The sequence below is a fragment of the Dipodomys spectabilis genome, unplaced genomic scaffold, assembly GCF_019054845.1.
Source record: "Dipodomys spectabilis isolate Male_0828 unplaced genomic scaffold, ASM1905484v1 ptg000163l, whole genome shotgun sequence".
NCBI lineage: Eukaryota > Metazoa > Chordata > Mammalia > Rodentia > Heteromyidae > Dipodomys > Dipodomys spectabilis.
In genome coordinates, this window is record NW_024870840.1 from 15,912,527 (window position 1) to 15,926,763 (window position 14,237).

The following is a 14,237-nucleotide window of genomic DNA, read 5'->3' on the forward strand; positions in this document are numbered from 1 at the left end:
TACTTCCATGCTTCAATCATCAAATTTGGCACCAGGAATTTTAAGTAATTTTCTTTGAAAATATGATGCAGAAAAGTTATTTCATTAAAAATAGAGGCTATGAAACTTCCAAAACAGTTTTATTATCTTCTTCCCCTTCCATTGAAAGGAAACAGTAAACCAGATTCACTTGCACCCTTTGGACCCCTCTCCTCCCCCCCTCCCCCCCACCCCTGCATTCTCAGGTGCAGATATAAGCAGGAAGGTGTATATATCAGCAGTATTTTGTTCAATCCCTGGCTCTTCTGCTTGGACTCTGTCTCACATATTGGTCATCTGATGGCAAGGTCTGATTCTGTATATATCCTATGTGCAGACCTTTAAAAGTGACTTGATCAGGTTATACATTTGGAGGATCTTTACTGCAATTAGACAGACCATAATGTTTATTGTCTGGTTTTGAGTGGCTTGCTTGTACCCTGTTACCAACAGAGAAACATCCTGATCCATTCTGTAGTCAGGCTGCCTGCTCGCGTGCTGTGTTCTGGCCGCTGCCGCATAACTATGCTGTCATTTTTCCCATCGTTACCTGATGGCGTGTGCGGCAGAGTGGGAGGAGAGCGAGCACAGGCTTTCCACGCAGGATGGACACCGTCCTATAATGATCCGCACAATGGAGGCTGACTAATTAGAGCAGCGCAGAACCTGGGAGCCGGCCTCCATGGGTGATTCGCACATTAGCAAGGCATTGCTATGGGGAGGTTTACAGTAAGACTGTTGTTCCTTGGAGGACACAAAGGGCAGAAGTCACAAAAGAGAACTCCTATTAAGATAATTAGCTCAGAGAGGACATTTCACTGGACAGTTATTTCTCATGTGTGGCCACAGCCTCCTCCTTGTGCAGCCTTTGTCCTAAAACATTAGTTTACTGCATATTGGGGTCAAGTTTCTTCCTTAGGATGTGTCTCATACATTGCATATCTGTTGAAATATAAGGTGTCTATGCTACATAGACATATGCACCTGTCTATACAAGTGTGTGTATATATGTATATGCATTATATGAGTACATATATGTATATATACATGCATACATAGTTACTTATGTTCTTGACCTTAATGTAGAGATCAACAATGCATGCACACATTTCTTAGCTTTCACAAGGATAACTTTGCTGTACATATAGTAGCTTCAATACTAAGAAATAACCAAGTCTGAAGAGCTTGATTGGATTCTACTCTCCTGTTCAAAAGTCTTGTCTTTTCCATCAGACTTTATGTATCTCAGGGACAAAATCGGAATTGCAATTATAGAGCATCTTGATCAGAATCATCAAGTACAGAGCGATTGAGCCAGTTGAAAACTTTTTCAACAACAAAGAAGTCTTAACTCCCAGTAAATCTCTGATAGTTCTTATCTCTAGAGCTATGTGAAAACAGTATATAGGCAAATGTTTTTGCGTTTTAAAGAGAAAGATCTAGAAATCTGATAGTAGTAACTGATTTAAGTTGCATGCTTTTGAAACCGGAGAGTGAGCTTTGTCCTGTTTTTTATTTTGCCTCTGGTATTTTCTGGTCATGTGTGTGTTTACCAATGTCCGTGAACACTTAGGAATAGAAAATAAATCCTATGAAGGGAGGGCCTGGTAGAGCAGGTCCTCCGCCCAGGCCTTCACTCCGAGTTGCTGTCCTTCTGACGGTGCTGACTTGGCTTTCAGGTGCCACTACTGCAAGTCATCCTGCCATGTGTCTTCCCTCCGCATCCCCTATGCCTGCAAGCTGCTCTTCCAAGAACTGCAGTCCATGAACATTATCCCCAGGCTCAAACTGTCCAAGTACAACGAGTGAGTGAAGCAGGACCGGCAGCTACTGAAAAGACAGCCAGGCCAGTCTGACACAGAGCAAAGCGCAGAGCCTGGGAACTCTCTCCCTCCTCCCCCGTGAACAACTCAAGAGGTTATTTTCTTTCCCCAAAGCAAAACCAACAAAACTGATAGAGAAACATTTTGTGTTCAGAAGACTGACTATTCGACCTTGATCACTGAGCCTCGAGCCTTGGGACCCATGTTAACACCATGGACTACAGTGAGGTCTGACTCACAAGGGAATGAGGGGACATATCCTATCCTAAGGGGTACATTTATTTATGTTCTGATAGGCTGAAACTTACTCATGAGAAAGACCTTGGTCTTGAAGAAGAGTGTTTAGGTTTAAATCCTCCGTGATATCTTCCAGTGACCACAACTCCAGGTTCTCATGAGACTTGGGGGTGTGAAGACTTTTACTTAAATTGTTAGGTGTGGGTTTTGTTGGGACACCTTATCCTGAGCAGCCTGGAGTCTCCAAGAAGTCAATTTGGTGGCCATGAATTGAGTGAGGTATTCTTATCTGGTACTGTATCCAGACCGGTTTTCCCAACAATTAAACCGTACCTTTACACACCTCAACTTCATGGTGAAATATAAGTATATTCCTACCTGGTTAAACAAGAATGTTGTTGACTACTACAACTGTGGTGAACCATACTGAGAGATAATATTTATTAAATATCTAAATATAAAGCTGTGGATGCTTCGTCATTTTCTGTATTCTGACCTTCCTTTCAAGATGTCAACTGACCATCCTCCTTTTTAACTTGACATTCTTCCTTACCCATTTCTGCTTTGTTCTTAACTGCCCTGCTCTAAAGCCAGATAGATATTTGTACTAAGGATTGTCAGAGCAGCTTTGCGTAATGGTCAAGGGCTACATTCCCAGCATGTCTCACACCAACAAGAATCACTCTTCAGTGTCAAAATAAGGCTAAGGATCTGTGTTTAACCAAGTTAAACATCCACAGGACATTTGCACAACCTTTAGTCACCTCAAGCTAACATGTATTGGACTTGAGGACTCAGCCTCACCTCATTTCTTTCACAGTGAAGGTGCAGAAGTCAGAGAGACTTCACTAAAGACCTGCAAGGGAGGGGGAGGGCAGGCCTTAAACAGACTTCACTCAAGGCTGCATAGGACTTTGAACACCTACTCTACCATGCCAATTATTACTAATCTAGCTTTAGAATTGTCAAAATCGATGGCACAGGAAGATTGTGTCCTCAATTGTATAGGTGTTGTACTGTGCTTTGTGGCTTGCAAGGGAACTGCTGTTGCCAACTCTGCTGATGGTGCAGTGGCTCTGCAGTGTGCAACATCTGGAAGAACTGGCAGTGTGCTGGGTGTGGCACAAGGACACCATCATTGTCATTCAGTACTATGCACTGGACTGAGGGTAAGAAGAGAGCAAGACCGGAGCTCTACCACGGGAGATGCCAAGATGTTGGCCTGTCACAGAGGCCATCCTGGGCTCCGAGATTCAGGAGCATCAGAAACCACTGACAACCTGCACTCAGATTCTGGAAGCATTTCTCATGTCTGATGATTTATCACAGCTAAGGAACTGAGGCAATCAGGAACAAGGAGCTTCACTGGTAAGGGACCAGCCAGTGGGACTTGGTGATCCGGCTTCTTACAGAGGAGGATTTGTTTATCTATAATTCTATTTTTCAATCCCTCAACGTGGCATTTAATCCTAGCTACTCAGGAGGCTGAGATCTGAGGATCACGGTTCAAAGCCAGCCTGGGCAGAAAAGTCTGTAAGATTCTTCTCTCCAATTAACCACCAGAAAACCTTAGTGGCATAGAAGAGTGCTAGCATTGAGCTGAAGAGCTCAGGGACAGCGCCCAGGCCCAGAGTTCAGGCCCCATGACTGATCAAAAAAAAAAAATCAAATGCAACTGACTAGTTATATTTTTCCTTTTTTTATTATTTTATTTTTTCTAGTTCTGAGGATAGAACCCAGGACCTTGTACATGTAGGCAGTCCGTATTCAGTTCTATGTTTTTTTTATAAGTAAACAAAATGAGAAATGGTTATTTGTTTGTTTGTTTGCCAGTCATGGTTCTACCACTTGAGCCACAGAGCCACTTCCGGCCTTTTCTGCTTATGTGGTGCTGAGGAATCAAACCCAGGGCCTCATGCATGCAAGGCAAATACTCTACCACCGAGCCACCTTCCCAGCCCAGGAAATGAGTTTTTAAGAAAATCCATTCCAGACCATTCTGATCTCCTTGAGGCAATGCATCTTAGGAAATACCATGTCATAAGACTCGGACAGTGTGGTATCCACATTGAGCCATCTAGTGAAATCCTCTGAGGTTGGTACATTTAAAAACTAGCAGATACAACATTGGATAGCTGTGTGTATGTGTGCATTACCTATCTTTTGGGCAGTAGTAGGGTTTAAACTCAGGGCCTCGCTCTTGCTCAGCTCATTTGTTCAGCTCGTGTGTTCAACTGGCACTCTACCACTTGAATCCCACCTTCAGCCTTAGTTTTTCTAGCTGTTATCAAGATAACAACAAGATGATAACTACAAGATGTAGTCTAGTAGACTTTTCAACCTAAACTGGCCTCAATTGCAGTCCTCCAACTCTCAGAATCCTGGGTTGTTAGAATTATAGTAATATGCCATGGGGTCCGTGTTTTCTGAGAAGTACTTCGATAGAAAGAGGTCAAAGGGGCCAGTTTGTAACCCACTGAAAGAATGCCTTTCTACCATACCTGAGGCCCAAGGTTCTATCCCCAGCATCACACACACAGTAAGTTAGTTTTTCTATTTTTGGCAGTATTGGAAAATTTTATACAGTAGATTCCATGTTAGCAATGATGAGGAACATTTTATAGGCCACCCAGAAAGCACTTCTTAACCAACCTTTTGACAGTATGGATGGAAGTGACATCAGCTGAGGCTAAAACCGGCTGAGAGACTGTGACTAGCATGTCCTCTGGCAGAATCCAAGCCGGGAAGAGCAAACCAAGGGTTCAGAGGCCAAAGTCCCAGACACAAAGGAAGCTCCCTGAGGTGAGCTCGCCTCCACTTTTCCATGGCTTGTCAGCTCAGCCTGCTGTGGCAGAATACCACAGGCAGAACAGCTCAAATGACTGAAAGGTATTTCTTTGCAGCTGTGGCCCAAGTCCAAGATGGCGGCCTGGATAGGTTAGCGTCAGGTGAGGGCACTCTTCCTGGCTGTTGTGGGACATGTTGCTGCACCTCCTCACAGTTCCATTCTTTGGTGTGTGCCCAACAAGAGTGCGTATGTTAGTGATGTGTTATTAGTCAGTACATACAAAGTGTTCTGGCAGCATTATTTGTAATAGCCCCTCACTGTAAGTAACTACTTTGCTAATTAAGTATAGAACAAACTATGATGTTAATACAGTGGGACACTCTAGCAATGAACACTGAATTTCTGTAGCCTAATATGGTGAATAAATTCGCAATTATATGCCACAGGAAGACATGCTATATTTTATTTGTTCCTTGTAAGTTGTTAGACAGTGTGTACCTATAAGAAGTCCCACTAAGCTCTCTGTGCAAGTGGGGTAGGGTACTGATGGCTGAGAGGGTCTTTAGAATATTGGTAAGAATTCTATAAGTTGAGTCTTGATGACCTAATTTTGTTCATTTTATGAAAATTCACTAGGTGATATAACTAGATATTTTCACTTTTCTTAATGTCTATTCTTAAAAAAAAAAAAAAAAAAAATCTACCAGATGCCCAGGTGGCTTAAAATAGTCTAACATGAGCTGTTTCTTTGCTTTATAGACATGTTGCCTCAAATACAACATACTCACTTTGCTCTTTTAGTTTTCTCATCTTCAGAGTAGAACTGTTGTACCACTCCTAGGGCTGTTTTTAAGATGAAATAAAGCATGAATGGCTTACTATAGCGCCTCTCGCAAAGCAGGCCTGGACCGATGTCTGCTGTGCTTCACTGGTAATTAGCATGCTCGTGTCCCGAGTAGCACTGTGCAGAGAAGCCCCTTCCCACAAGCCCTCTCCCTTAAAGCCTCCTCAGCCAGAGTGAAGATGGGCAAACCCAAGTTCCATTGGAAGAGGAAATTTGGCAACTGTGCCAGAAGCCATCGGTATTGTAGTTTGGAAATATTGCCCTGTTCAGCAATGACACGGAGGAAGGTCAGTGGTAGAGTTCCAGAACACACTTCACTGGAACAACCACATCCAGGGACATCAAAGCCAGGCCTGTTGACTGTCCAGGAGTTCCAGCATAGTTTCCTGCAGCCCATAGAACGAGTTCTCAAAATGCTTCCATGTGGGGACCAAGTCAAGTAAGGAAGTTGTGTGTTGTTTTTTTCAAGCCCTTGATTGGGTGCTACCTACTGGGATAGTTTTCAGCTGCTCTGCAACAGCCAACACCTTCATCTGCAGTAATGAGTCACAGCGGAGCCAGCACATCAGAGCTGGTAGCAGGGCCCCGCCACAGCCCTCCAAGTAAGCGAGAAGCCAGCTTCTGAGACCTGTAAATAACTCCGCTGTGATATGGATGGTCAGAAAAGTGAATGTAAAAATAGCACCTCTTTACTATCCAGATACCGTATGTGTCTTGAAAATCGTATTTCACTTGTCGACAGTCACACTACACAAACCCACACGACACAAGGTAGGTGGGAAATTAAAAATCGCACTTTAAAGAGCGGGCATTAAATAGGGGTGAAGGGAGTATACCAAGCTAAAGCTACCAATCTGATTTCAGACATAGGTTCCAGAAGCAATTAAGATCTTTGACATATCAAGTTGTGAGCCGGGTGCCGTGAACAGTGTACAACATTTTCACTCACAAGTCTCATGTCGCACACTGGGGTCAAAGGAGGTAAAGTGCTTTTCAACTCCGGGTAATAGTCATCATTCCATGCACAATAAATTTTAAGTCTGGTTTACTCCCAGCCATCCGTGTTAATGGTGGCAGGAAGGGGTGTGAATTATTAGAGTGGATTGGATACGGTGGTAAGTTGGCACTCACACCTTACTAATAAACTTGTGGTGGTTTTGGCGAATTCATCATACTATGAATTGGTCACTCCTATACAAACAGTACTTGAAAAAAAAAACTGGTATTAACCCTCTATCCTTAAGTAATGATGGCATTAAGGAATAATGAGCCTTAGCTTAACTCAGCTGAGATACTGTAGGCCAGATAATCTTCAAAGTGTGGGCCTCAGTACCAGCTTGCCAAGCCTGTGGGAATGGAGAACTTGTGAGTGCGGAACCCATCACTCTTTTTTTTTACCAAGCCATCCTGTTCCAGGATTATAAACTGAGAGCCCAGCCTTGGGACCTTCAAGGAAAACTAGCTTTCCTTCTCTTTTTTCTTTTGCTAGGCATGACTTCCCATTAAGAAGCATATTCTATTGCCTGCCCCACTCCTGCTCTGCCAGTAGAGATCCCCAGGCTGTTGGCAGTGGGTCTGAGTTATGTAGGAACTGCTTTTCTCCAGCAACCCAGATGTGGCTTCTCCCATGAGTCAACTGGTTTCTTACTGTCCAGCCCCAAGTTTCCTTTCTGTCCTTCTTCATCCTCCTTTCCTCTCTCTGGCAGAGCTACCTTCAGTTCCCACAAAGCCAATCAATCTACAGCACCTTTCTGAAGACCTGCTCTGAAAGCCGTAGTTCCTGTCCCCATCCCTGGTCAAGTCCTGGGTAGACTCTGACAACACCACCTCTCCCAAAGCACAGCACAGCAGAAGTGGCAGGTGCTATGTGGCTTTTCTGGGCCACAAGTAGAGTTTGGTGATGGAGTTCTCAATAGTTCCCAGGTTTCAGAGCCTCCAAGCATCAGGGATCCTAACAGTGGCTTACCTTAGAGCCATTGTCCTAAACGTGAATGGGGAGTGGTATTGTCAGCCTAGAGGAGAAAACCTGGCCACTCAGCCCTCTCTTATGTGTGACACACGTGGGAACAGTGTGAGAACCAAGTTCTCTATACCCTCCCTTCCTGTCTTGTCTACACTATAGAGGCTTATATGGAAGTAAGATGAGTGCCTACCTCCTAGGTTGGTGGGACAGGTGAAGTAGTTAATCAAGTACAATGTTCAAATTATTGATTCCCTTTGCCAAACAATACAGATTAGCTCACTTTCTTCTCTTTATATATGGAAAAAGTAAACTAGATTAGAGCTTCTCAACCAAAGTACCAGGGATCTTTTGGATTGGGTAGTTCTTTGCTGTCTGCTTAGATGTCTGATGCCATTATGGGATGTCTTAACAGCATCCCTAGCCTCTTCTCCCTAGAAGTCAGTAACAACCCTTTCATTGTGGCAATCAGAAAGGTTCCCAGCATTGACAAATATCCCTGAAGGACAAAATCCCCTCCAGTTGAAACCACTGTTCTGGACAATGCATATGAAAGTGGTTTATATTACAAAGCAATTGAGAAGAGTTTCAAACTAGAGTTGTATGGATTTAACCTCAAGAACCTGATGGATGATCAACTAGTAGATAGCTTGGTGACTGCTCACCAGTGATAACTGAGCTCAGCACCCCTGCATTTGCTTTAAGGGTTCGGTTGTAATGGCATCAGCTAAACCATGTTGGTTCACACTTGGGTCATTATATTAAGTAAATTGCATTTTTATTGTACAATGTAACTTCTCTTACCTGATAATAATGATATAGACATAAAAATTGTTATTCAGTTTTCCCTCAACTTGATTTTCTTCTGTGTCTAGCCTGTTTTTGTGGTTGTTGTTGCCAAAGACAGGGCTTAGTCATCTTCTTTTAGCCGATTAGACTTCAGCTTTGCATCTGCCTTCACATGGCTGGGGGTTATTCAGCTTCTAGTCTACCCCAAGGCCAGAGCCCCACCTTCCCCTGGAATGGCCCTATGGTCTATTATTGCTGTGTCAAAATACCTGACCTAAACAACTTAACCCATATAAGCATTTATTTTGGCTCATGATATAAGAGGTTTCAGTCCATCATGGCAAGGAGGACATGGTTGAATAGCTCACATCATGGTTGACAGGAAGTAGAGTGAGCATGCCTGTACTTGTGAGCTCTCTCCTTTTCCCCCCTTTTGTTCCACCCAGGGTAGGACTACATCATTCAGGGTATGATTTCCTCCCTTTAGTTAATCCCTTCACCTAGGCTGCCTGCATATTTCCCACATATTTCCTAGCCTTCCAGACCTTCCTGTGAAATCTAGATGGAAGGCTCTACATTGTAACTCACATTCGGTGTGCCTGAAAAGCCTGCAGGAGATAGATAATGTCAAGGTCAGCTGCTAGCGGAGAAGTCGCTGGGTCCCTTGGACCAAGGCTGCAGTATCCTTTGAGGGTCTAGGTGACTGAATTTGGGGAGACACTCACTAGGCATCCCTTAAAAGCAAATCTCTCTTCTCAGAGCAGTTTTTCTAATGAGTTAAAACCTTTAACTCTAGAACCTGTAATGGGGACAGAGTAGACAAAACCTGAGATGCTCTGAAGGCATCTTTTACTGTCTATTTAGTTTCTTTTTAATGACCCAAATCTCTTCAGCAGCCACTTTCCTTGGCCCCCAACTTTATATTGCTTCTTTTCTGAGGAAACTGAGTTTTTTTAAAAACCGTTCCACTCTTCTTTTGCTCACAAGTGCCACTGTAAACTTGACTAAAAGCTAGCAACTACTATCTCCAAATTTTTCTAAATGTCTCCTGCAAACCAGTTGCAAACACTCCTGAACCAAATTGTCCAGTGATCACAGCCATAACCTCACTTCTCTGTTACCAGTTTTCTGTGCTAGCTTTTTGTCTCTGACAAAGTGCCTGACATAAACAACTTAACCATTAATCATGGTAGGAAGGGTGTACTGGAACAGAACAACTTATGTGTTGAACAGGAAGCAGAGAATGTCTGCATTCATTGGCTGTGTCCTTTTTTCCCCTTTTATTCCACCCAGATACTCAGCCTATAGGATGGTGGGGCACACGTATAGGGAAGGTCTTTTTAGTTAAAATCTTGTCCGGAAATGCCTTCACAGACACACTCAAAAATACGATTTACTGAGCTGGGAAGGTGGCTCAGTAGTAGAGTGCTCGCCTTGCATTCATGAGGCCCTGGGTTCAATTCCTCAGCATCACATAAGCAGAAAGAGCTGGAAGTGGCTCTGTGACTCAAGTGGTAGGGTGCTAGCCCTGAGCTGAAGAGCTGAGGGACAGCGCCCAGGCTCAGAGTTCAGGCCCTACAACAGACAAAAAAGAAAAAAGAAAGAAAAAAAAAAGATCCTCTTTACTAATCCCCAAAGAACTTAATCCAATCAACTTGATAATGAGGATTAACTGTCATGGCATACTAGGAGAACCCTCTTCCAGGTAACCTGAAGTACTATTTGTACTTTAAGATGACAATCCTATGGCTGGGTCCCCAGAGCAGAAATCTTAATGTCTTTGTGAGTTACTAGAAATGTTTCTTCCTTGTGACTTTGCATCTCCCATGTTCCATATAGATCTCCAATCTGTCCATATCGGAAACAGATAAATGTTGGTCCAGAAAACAAAACAAGAGGCGGTGGGCATCTTATTGCCCGCTGTGTCTACAGAGAGAGTTGCTCTAATTATCTTATTCTGTGTCAGATGTTACAAAAATCTAGGAGTAAATATTTGTGGAGATGATGAGACAAGCATAGTTCTGACAGCACAGATGTTTTAGACCTTTACTTTTAAATAAAGCCAGGGATGACAGATATACAGACATATGCTCTGGTCTCTGTCTGAGTCCCCATTGATATTTCCCTGAAAGCTATTAACCATCATCTCCAAATTTTTCTGAATGCCTCCTGCAAACCAGTTGCAAACACTCCTGAACCAAATTGTCCAGTGATCACAGCCATAACCTCACTTCTCTGTTACCAGTTTTCTGTGCTAGCTTTTTGTCTCTGACAAAATGCCTGACATAAACAACTTAACCATTCATCATGGTGGGAAGGGTGTACTGGAACAGAGCAGCTTATGAGGTGAACAGGAAGCAGAGAATGCCTGCACTTATTTATTCCCCTTTTATTTTTTACCCTTTTTATTCCACCCAGAACCTCAGCCTATAGGATGGTGAGTCAGGGGGCGGGCAGGTCTTTTTAGTTAAAATCTTGTCCAGAAAAGCCTTCACAAATACACTCAAAGGTACGCTTTTCTGGGATGGGAAGGTGGCTCAGTGGTAGAGTGCTTGCCTTGCATACATGAGTCCCCTCTAGGAACTCTGAGTTTGTAACCCCTCAGATCTCCAACACCAGGCTTTGGGGACAGGGGAGGGGGTAGAGCATGCTCTGCTCAGCAATCGAACCACCTGTCCTCACAGCTACTAAGTTTATATGATGGTAGGCAAATTATTTTGCATCTATTTCTCAAGTTCTCAGTACCCTCATTCCTAAAAATGAAGTACTAATAGTACTTATTCATAGGGGTAGTGAAATCAATTTATTGAGCCATATAGTAGGTGGTCAATAAGTATTAGCTATCACTATGATTGATTGCAGGTTGCTTCGTTATGAAAGTTATTCATTACCTTTTTCTAATAGCATTTCTTTTAAGCTCAGTTTGGCTATATAGCAGATACTTTTTCTTTTCCTTTTTCTTTTTTTCATGCTAATACAGCTAGGGTTTGATTCCTGGGTACTGATACTTAAAGTTTTCTGAGTTTTCTAAAGTTTCACATTTACTAATTCTTTCTCCTGTCATCTTCATTCTGCTCTTGGGCCAATTCAGAACATTTTTTTATTTACGTTATTGTGTTTCTTACTTCTAATATTTCTATTGTTTTTTAAAAAACATTTTGTGTATTTATTGGTTGTAACTTTTAACCATGTGTGTGTGTATGTGTGTGTGTGTGTGTGTGTGTGTGTGTGTGTGTGTGTGCTAGTCTTGCAACTCGATCTCAGGGCCTGGGCACTGTCCCTGAGCTTTTGTGATCAAAGCTAATATCCTACCACTTGAGCCATAGCTCCACTTCTGGTTTGCTGGTGGTTCACTAGAAAAGAGTCCCCAGGTGGCTTCGAACCATGATTCTCCTATCTCAACCTACTGATTAGCTTAAAGTCACAGATGTGAGGCATCATCATCCAGCCCTACCTTTTATTTACTTGTTTTAAGAAGATTTATTCAGTGACTTTTTGGATCATTGTTAAAATAAACACTTTAATATCCATACCTAATAATTCTATATCTCCATCGTCTTTAGCTTGGTAGATGTTGAGTATATTTCCCCTCCCAAATGTGGAAGTGTCTGTGGTTCTTTGTATTCCTGGAATTTTTGAATGTTATATTAGGACACTTGTGGCTCTTATGAAATCATATATAGGATATTATTCAAAAAACTAAAAAAGAAATTCAAGCTATCCATATGGCATTGTTGATCTTCCCTAGCATCCTTGCTGCATATGGTCAGATTTCACATGATGCATATATATGCATGTGTATGTGTGTATGTGTGTGTATATGTTTAGATATGTGCATGGAACACAGCAGTAATGTCCCCCATACAAGAATCTGATGACCTGTGAAAGAAAGAATTTGTGTGTAAAGGAATCTTTGGCTTATGTGTAAAGGAAAAAGTCTCCCATGGAAAAATGCAGACCGTACACATTTAGCAGACCCTTGTGTCCACAGAAACAGTCACTGGCAATTAGGCAACTGCTGCAAGATCAGAGGCAAGAGCCGGTACAGGGCGCAGGAAGATCACCGCCTTCTATCTCTGAGTTATGGGCGGCCAAGGTTTGCCCCCTGTGTCCAATCTGCTCTGAGCTTTTCCTGCTGTGGACAGAGGCCCTGGGGACATTTACACACCCCAGTTTCCATGCAGCTCACTGATCCCTTTTTCACATGAATGAAAAACGCCTTTGATTTTCAATCCTCACGTCTGTTTTATGTAATACTTAACTTATGTGCCAGAATTGTTCTGCACCTTAAAGGGGGTCTTGCACTGGGTTATTAAAATCAGCCCTTCTGTGAAGAGTCACTTTGCCCACTTACAGGATACCCATCCTGCCTTTCTTAATGGTGCTTGTCTCGTTAAACCTGGATTAGGGAACTGAGGACCAAGCAGACCAGCAACTGGAGCCCTGCCAGAGCCTATGGATGAGTTAGGTCCAGCCATAAGAGGGGCTTTAAAGAAATATTATGATCGGTTGACCAGCTGATCTGGTGCCCTTGAAGCCTTCCAGCCCTGCTCCGATTTGGGATCCATTGTCTCAGTGTTCATTCCAGTTAGAACTGTGCTAAGCCAATAGTAACATTGAAATCCATGCTTCTACTTTGCTTGTTCAGTTGATCCAATGAATTGTTTCACTATTTATGGATTTCCATCTCCAGGGACATCTGTGGAGGAATTAAACCATTTATTTGTTCAAACAGCCAGCATTCTCTTATATTAAAATATTGATATCCCTAAAGAATAATACTGTTTAATTGAGACAGAAAATATAATTGATGAATATTTTGAAAAACCATAGCTTGATAGGGCCATCGTGTCCCAGGCATATTTGGTACAAAAAAAGTAAGATTTTTAAGTTTTACTGGGCATTGAAGAAAAATGAAGAATGTTTGAGGCCTACATAAAAAAATTGAAATCACAGTTGAGTGTTTTGTTGCATGCCTGTAATACCAACACTACTGAGGCCAGAGCAGAAATCCCTTGAGTTTAAGACCACTCTGGGGTATATCATGAAACCCTGTCAAGGAAGGAAGGAAAGAAATGATCCGTGCTGGAAGATGAAGTTGATTTTTAGAAGATGAAGAGTATTTTTTACCTCACTGCCATATCATCACAGGAAGAAGGATGAACAACATCTATAAATTCCTCAGAAAAATAAAAGGTTCAGAATAAGTGTCTTCTTTCTTCCAAATATAAAACTAAGAGAGTCAAAAACATGTAGACCCGGGCAGGAAGAGTCTGTGAGACTCTTATCTCCAATTCACCGCCAGAAAACCGGAAGTGGTGCTATGGCTCAAGTGGTAGAGCATTAGCCTTAAGTTGAAGAGCTCAGGGACAGAGCCCAGACCCAGAGTTCAAGACCTATGACAAAACAAACAAACAAACAAAAAACATGTAGAGCCTATAGTGCAGTAGGTGCTTAATAATTAAACTAGACAATTTCACCCAGCTACAAGATGAATAGACAATATGAAATAAAAAGAGAGTAAGAATGAAGATTATTTTTAATGTAGGACTGAGTAATTTATATAGATAATTAGAAACCATGTAAATATAAACCATGACAACTTAGAAATAACATAAATAGTAAATATCTGGAGAGAAAATGTAAAGTAATTTCCTTCCTTCCTTCTCCTTCCTTCCTTCTCCTTCCTTCCTTCCTTCCTTCCTTCCTTCCTTCCTTCCTTCCTTCCTTCCTTCCTTCCTTCCTTCCTTCCTTCCTTCCTTCTCAGAGCGGAGAATC

General features: G+C 42.4%; 1 protein-coding gene across 1 annotated transcript in view; it reads left to right on the top strand.

Moving 5' to 3' along the window:
• The window catches only part of Polr3b (RNA polymerase III subunit B), a 91,048-nt gene extending 88,508 nt beyond the window's left edge, over positions 1-2,540 (top strand). The window contains exon 28 of the mRNA XM_042693255.1: positions 1,698-2,540. Within this exon, the coding sequence (XP_042549189.1) occupies positions 1,698-1,827 (130 nt within the window). The 3' untranslated portion in view covers positions 1,828-2,540. The remainder of the gene's footprint in view (positions 1-1,697) is intronic.
• The last annotated feature ends 11,697 nt before the right edge of the window (positions 2,541-14,237 follow it).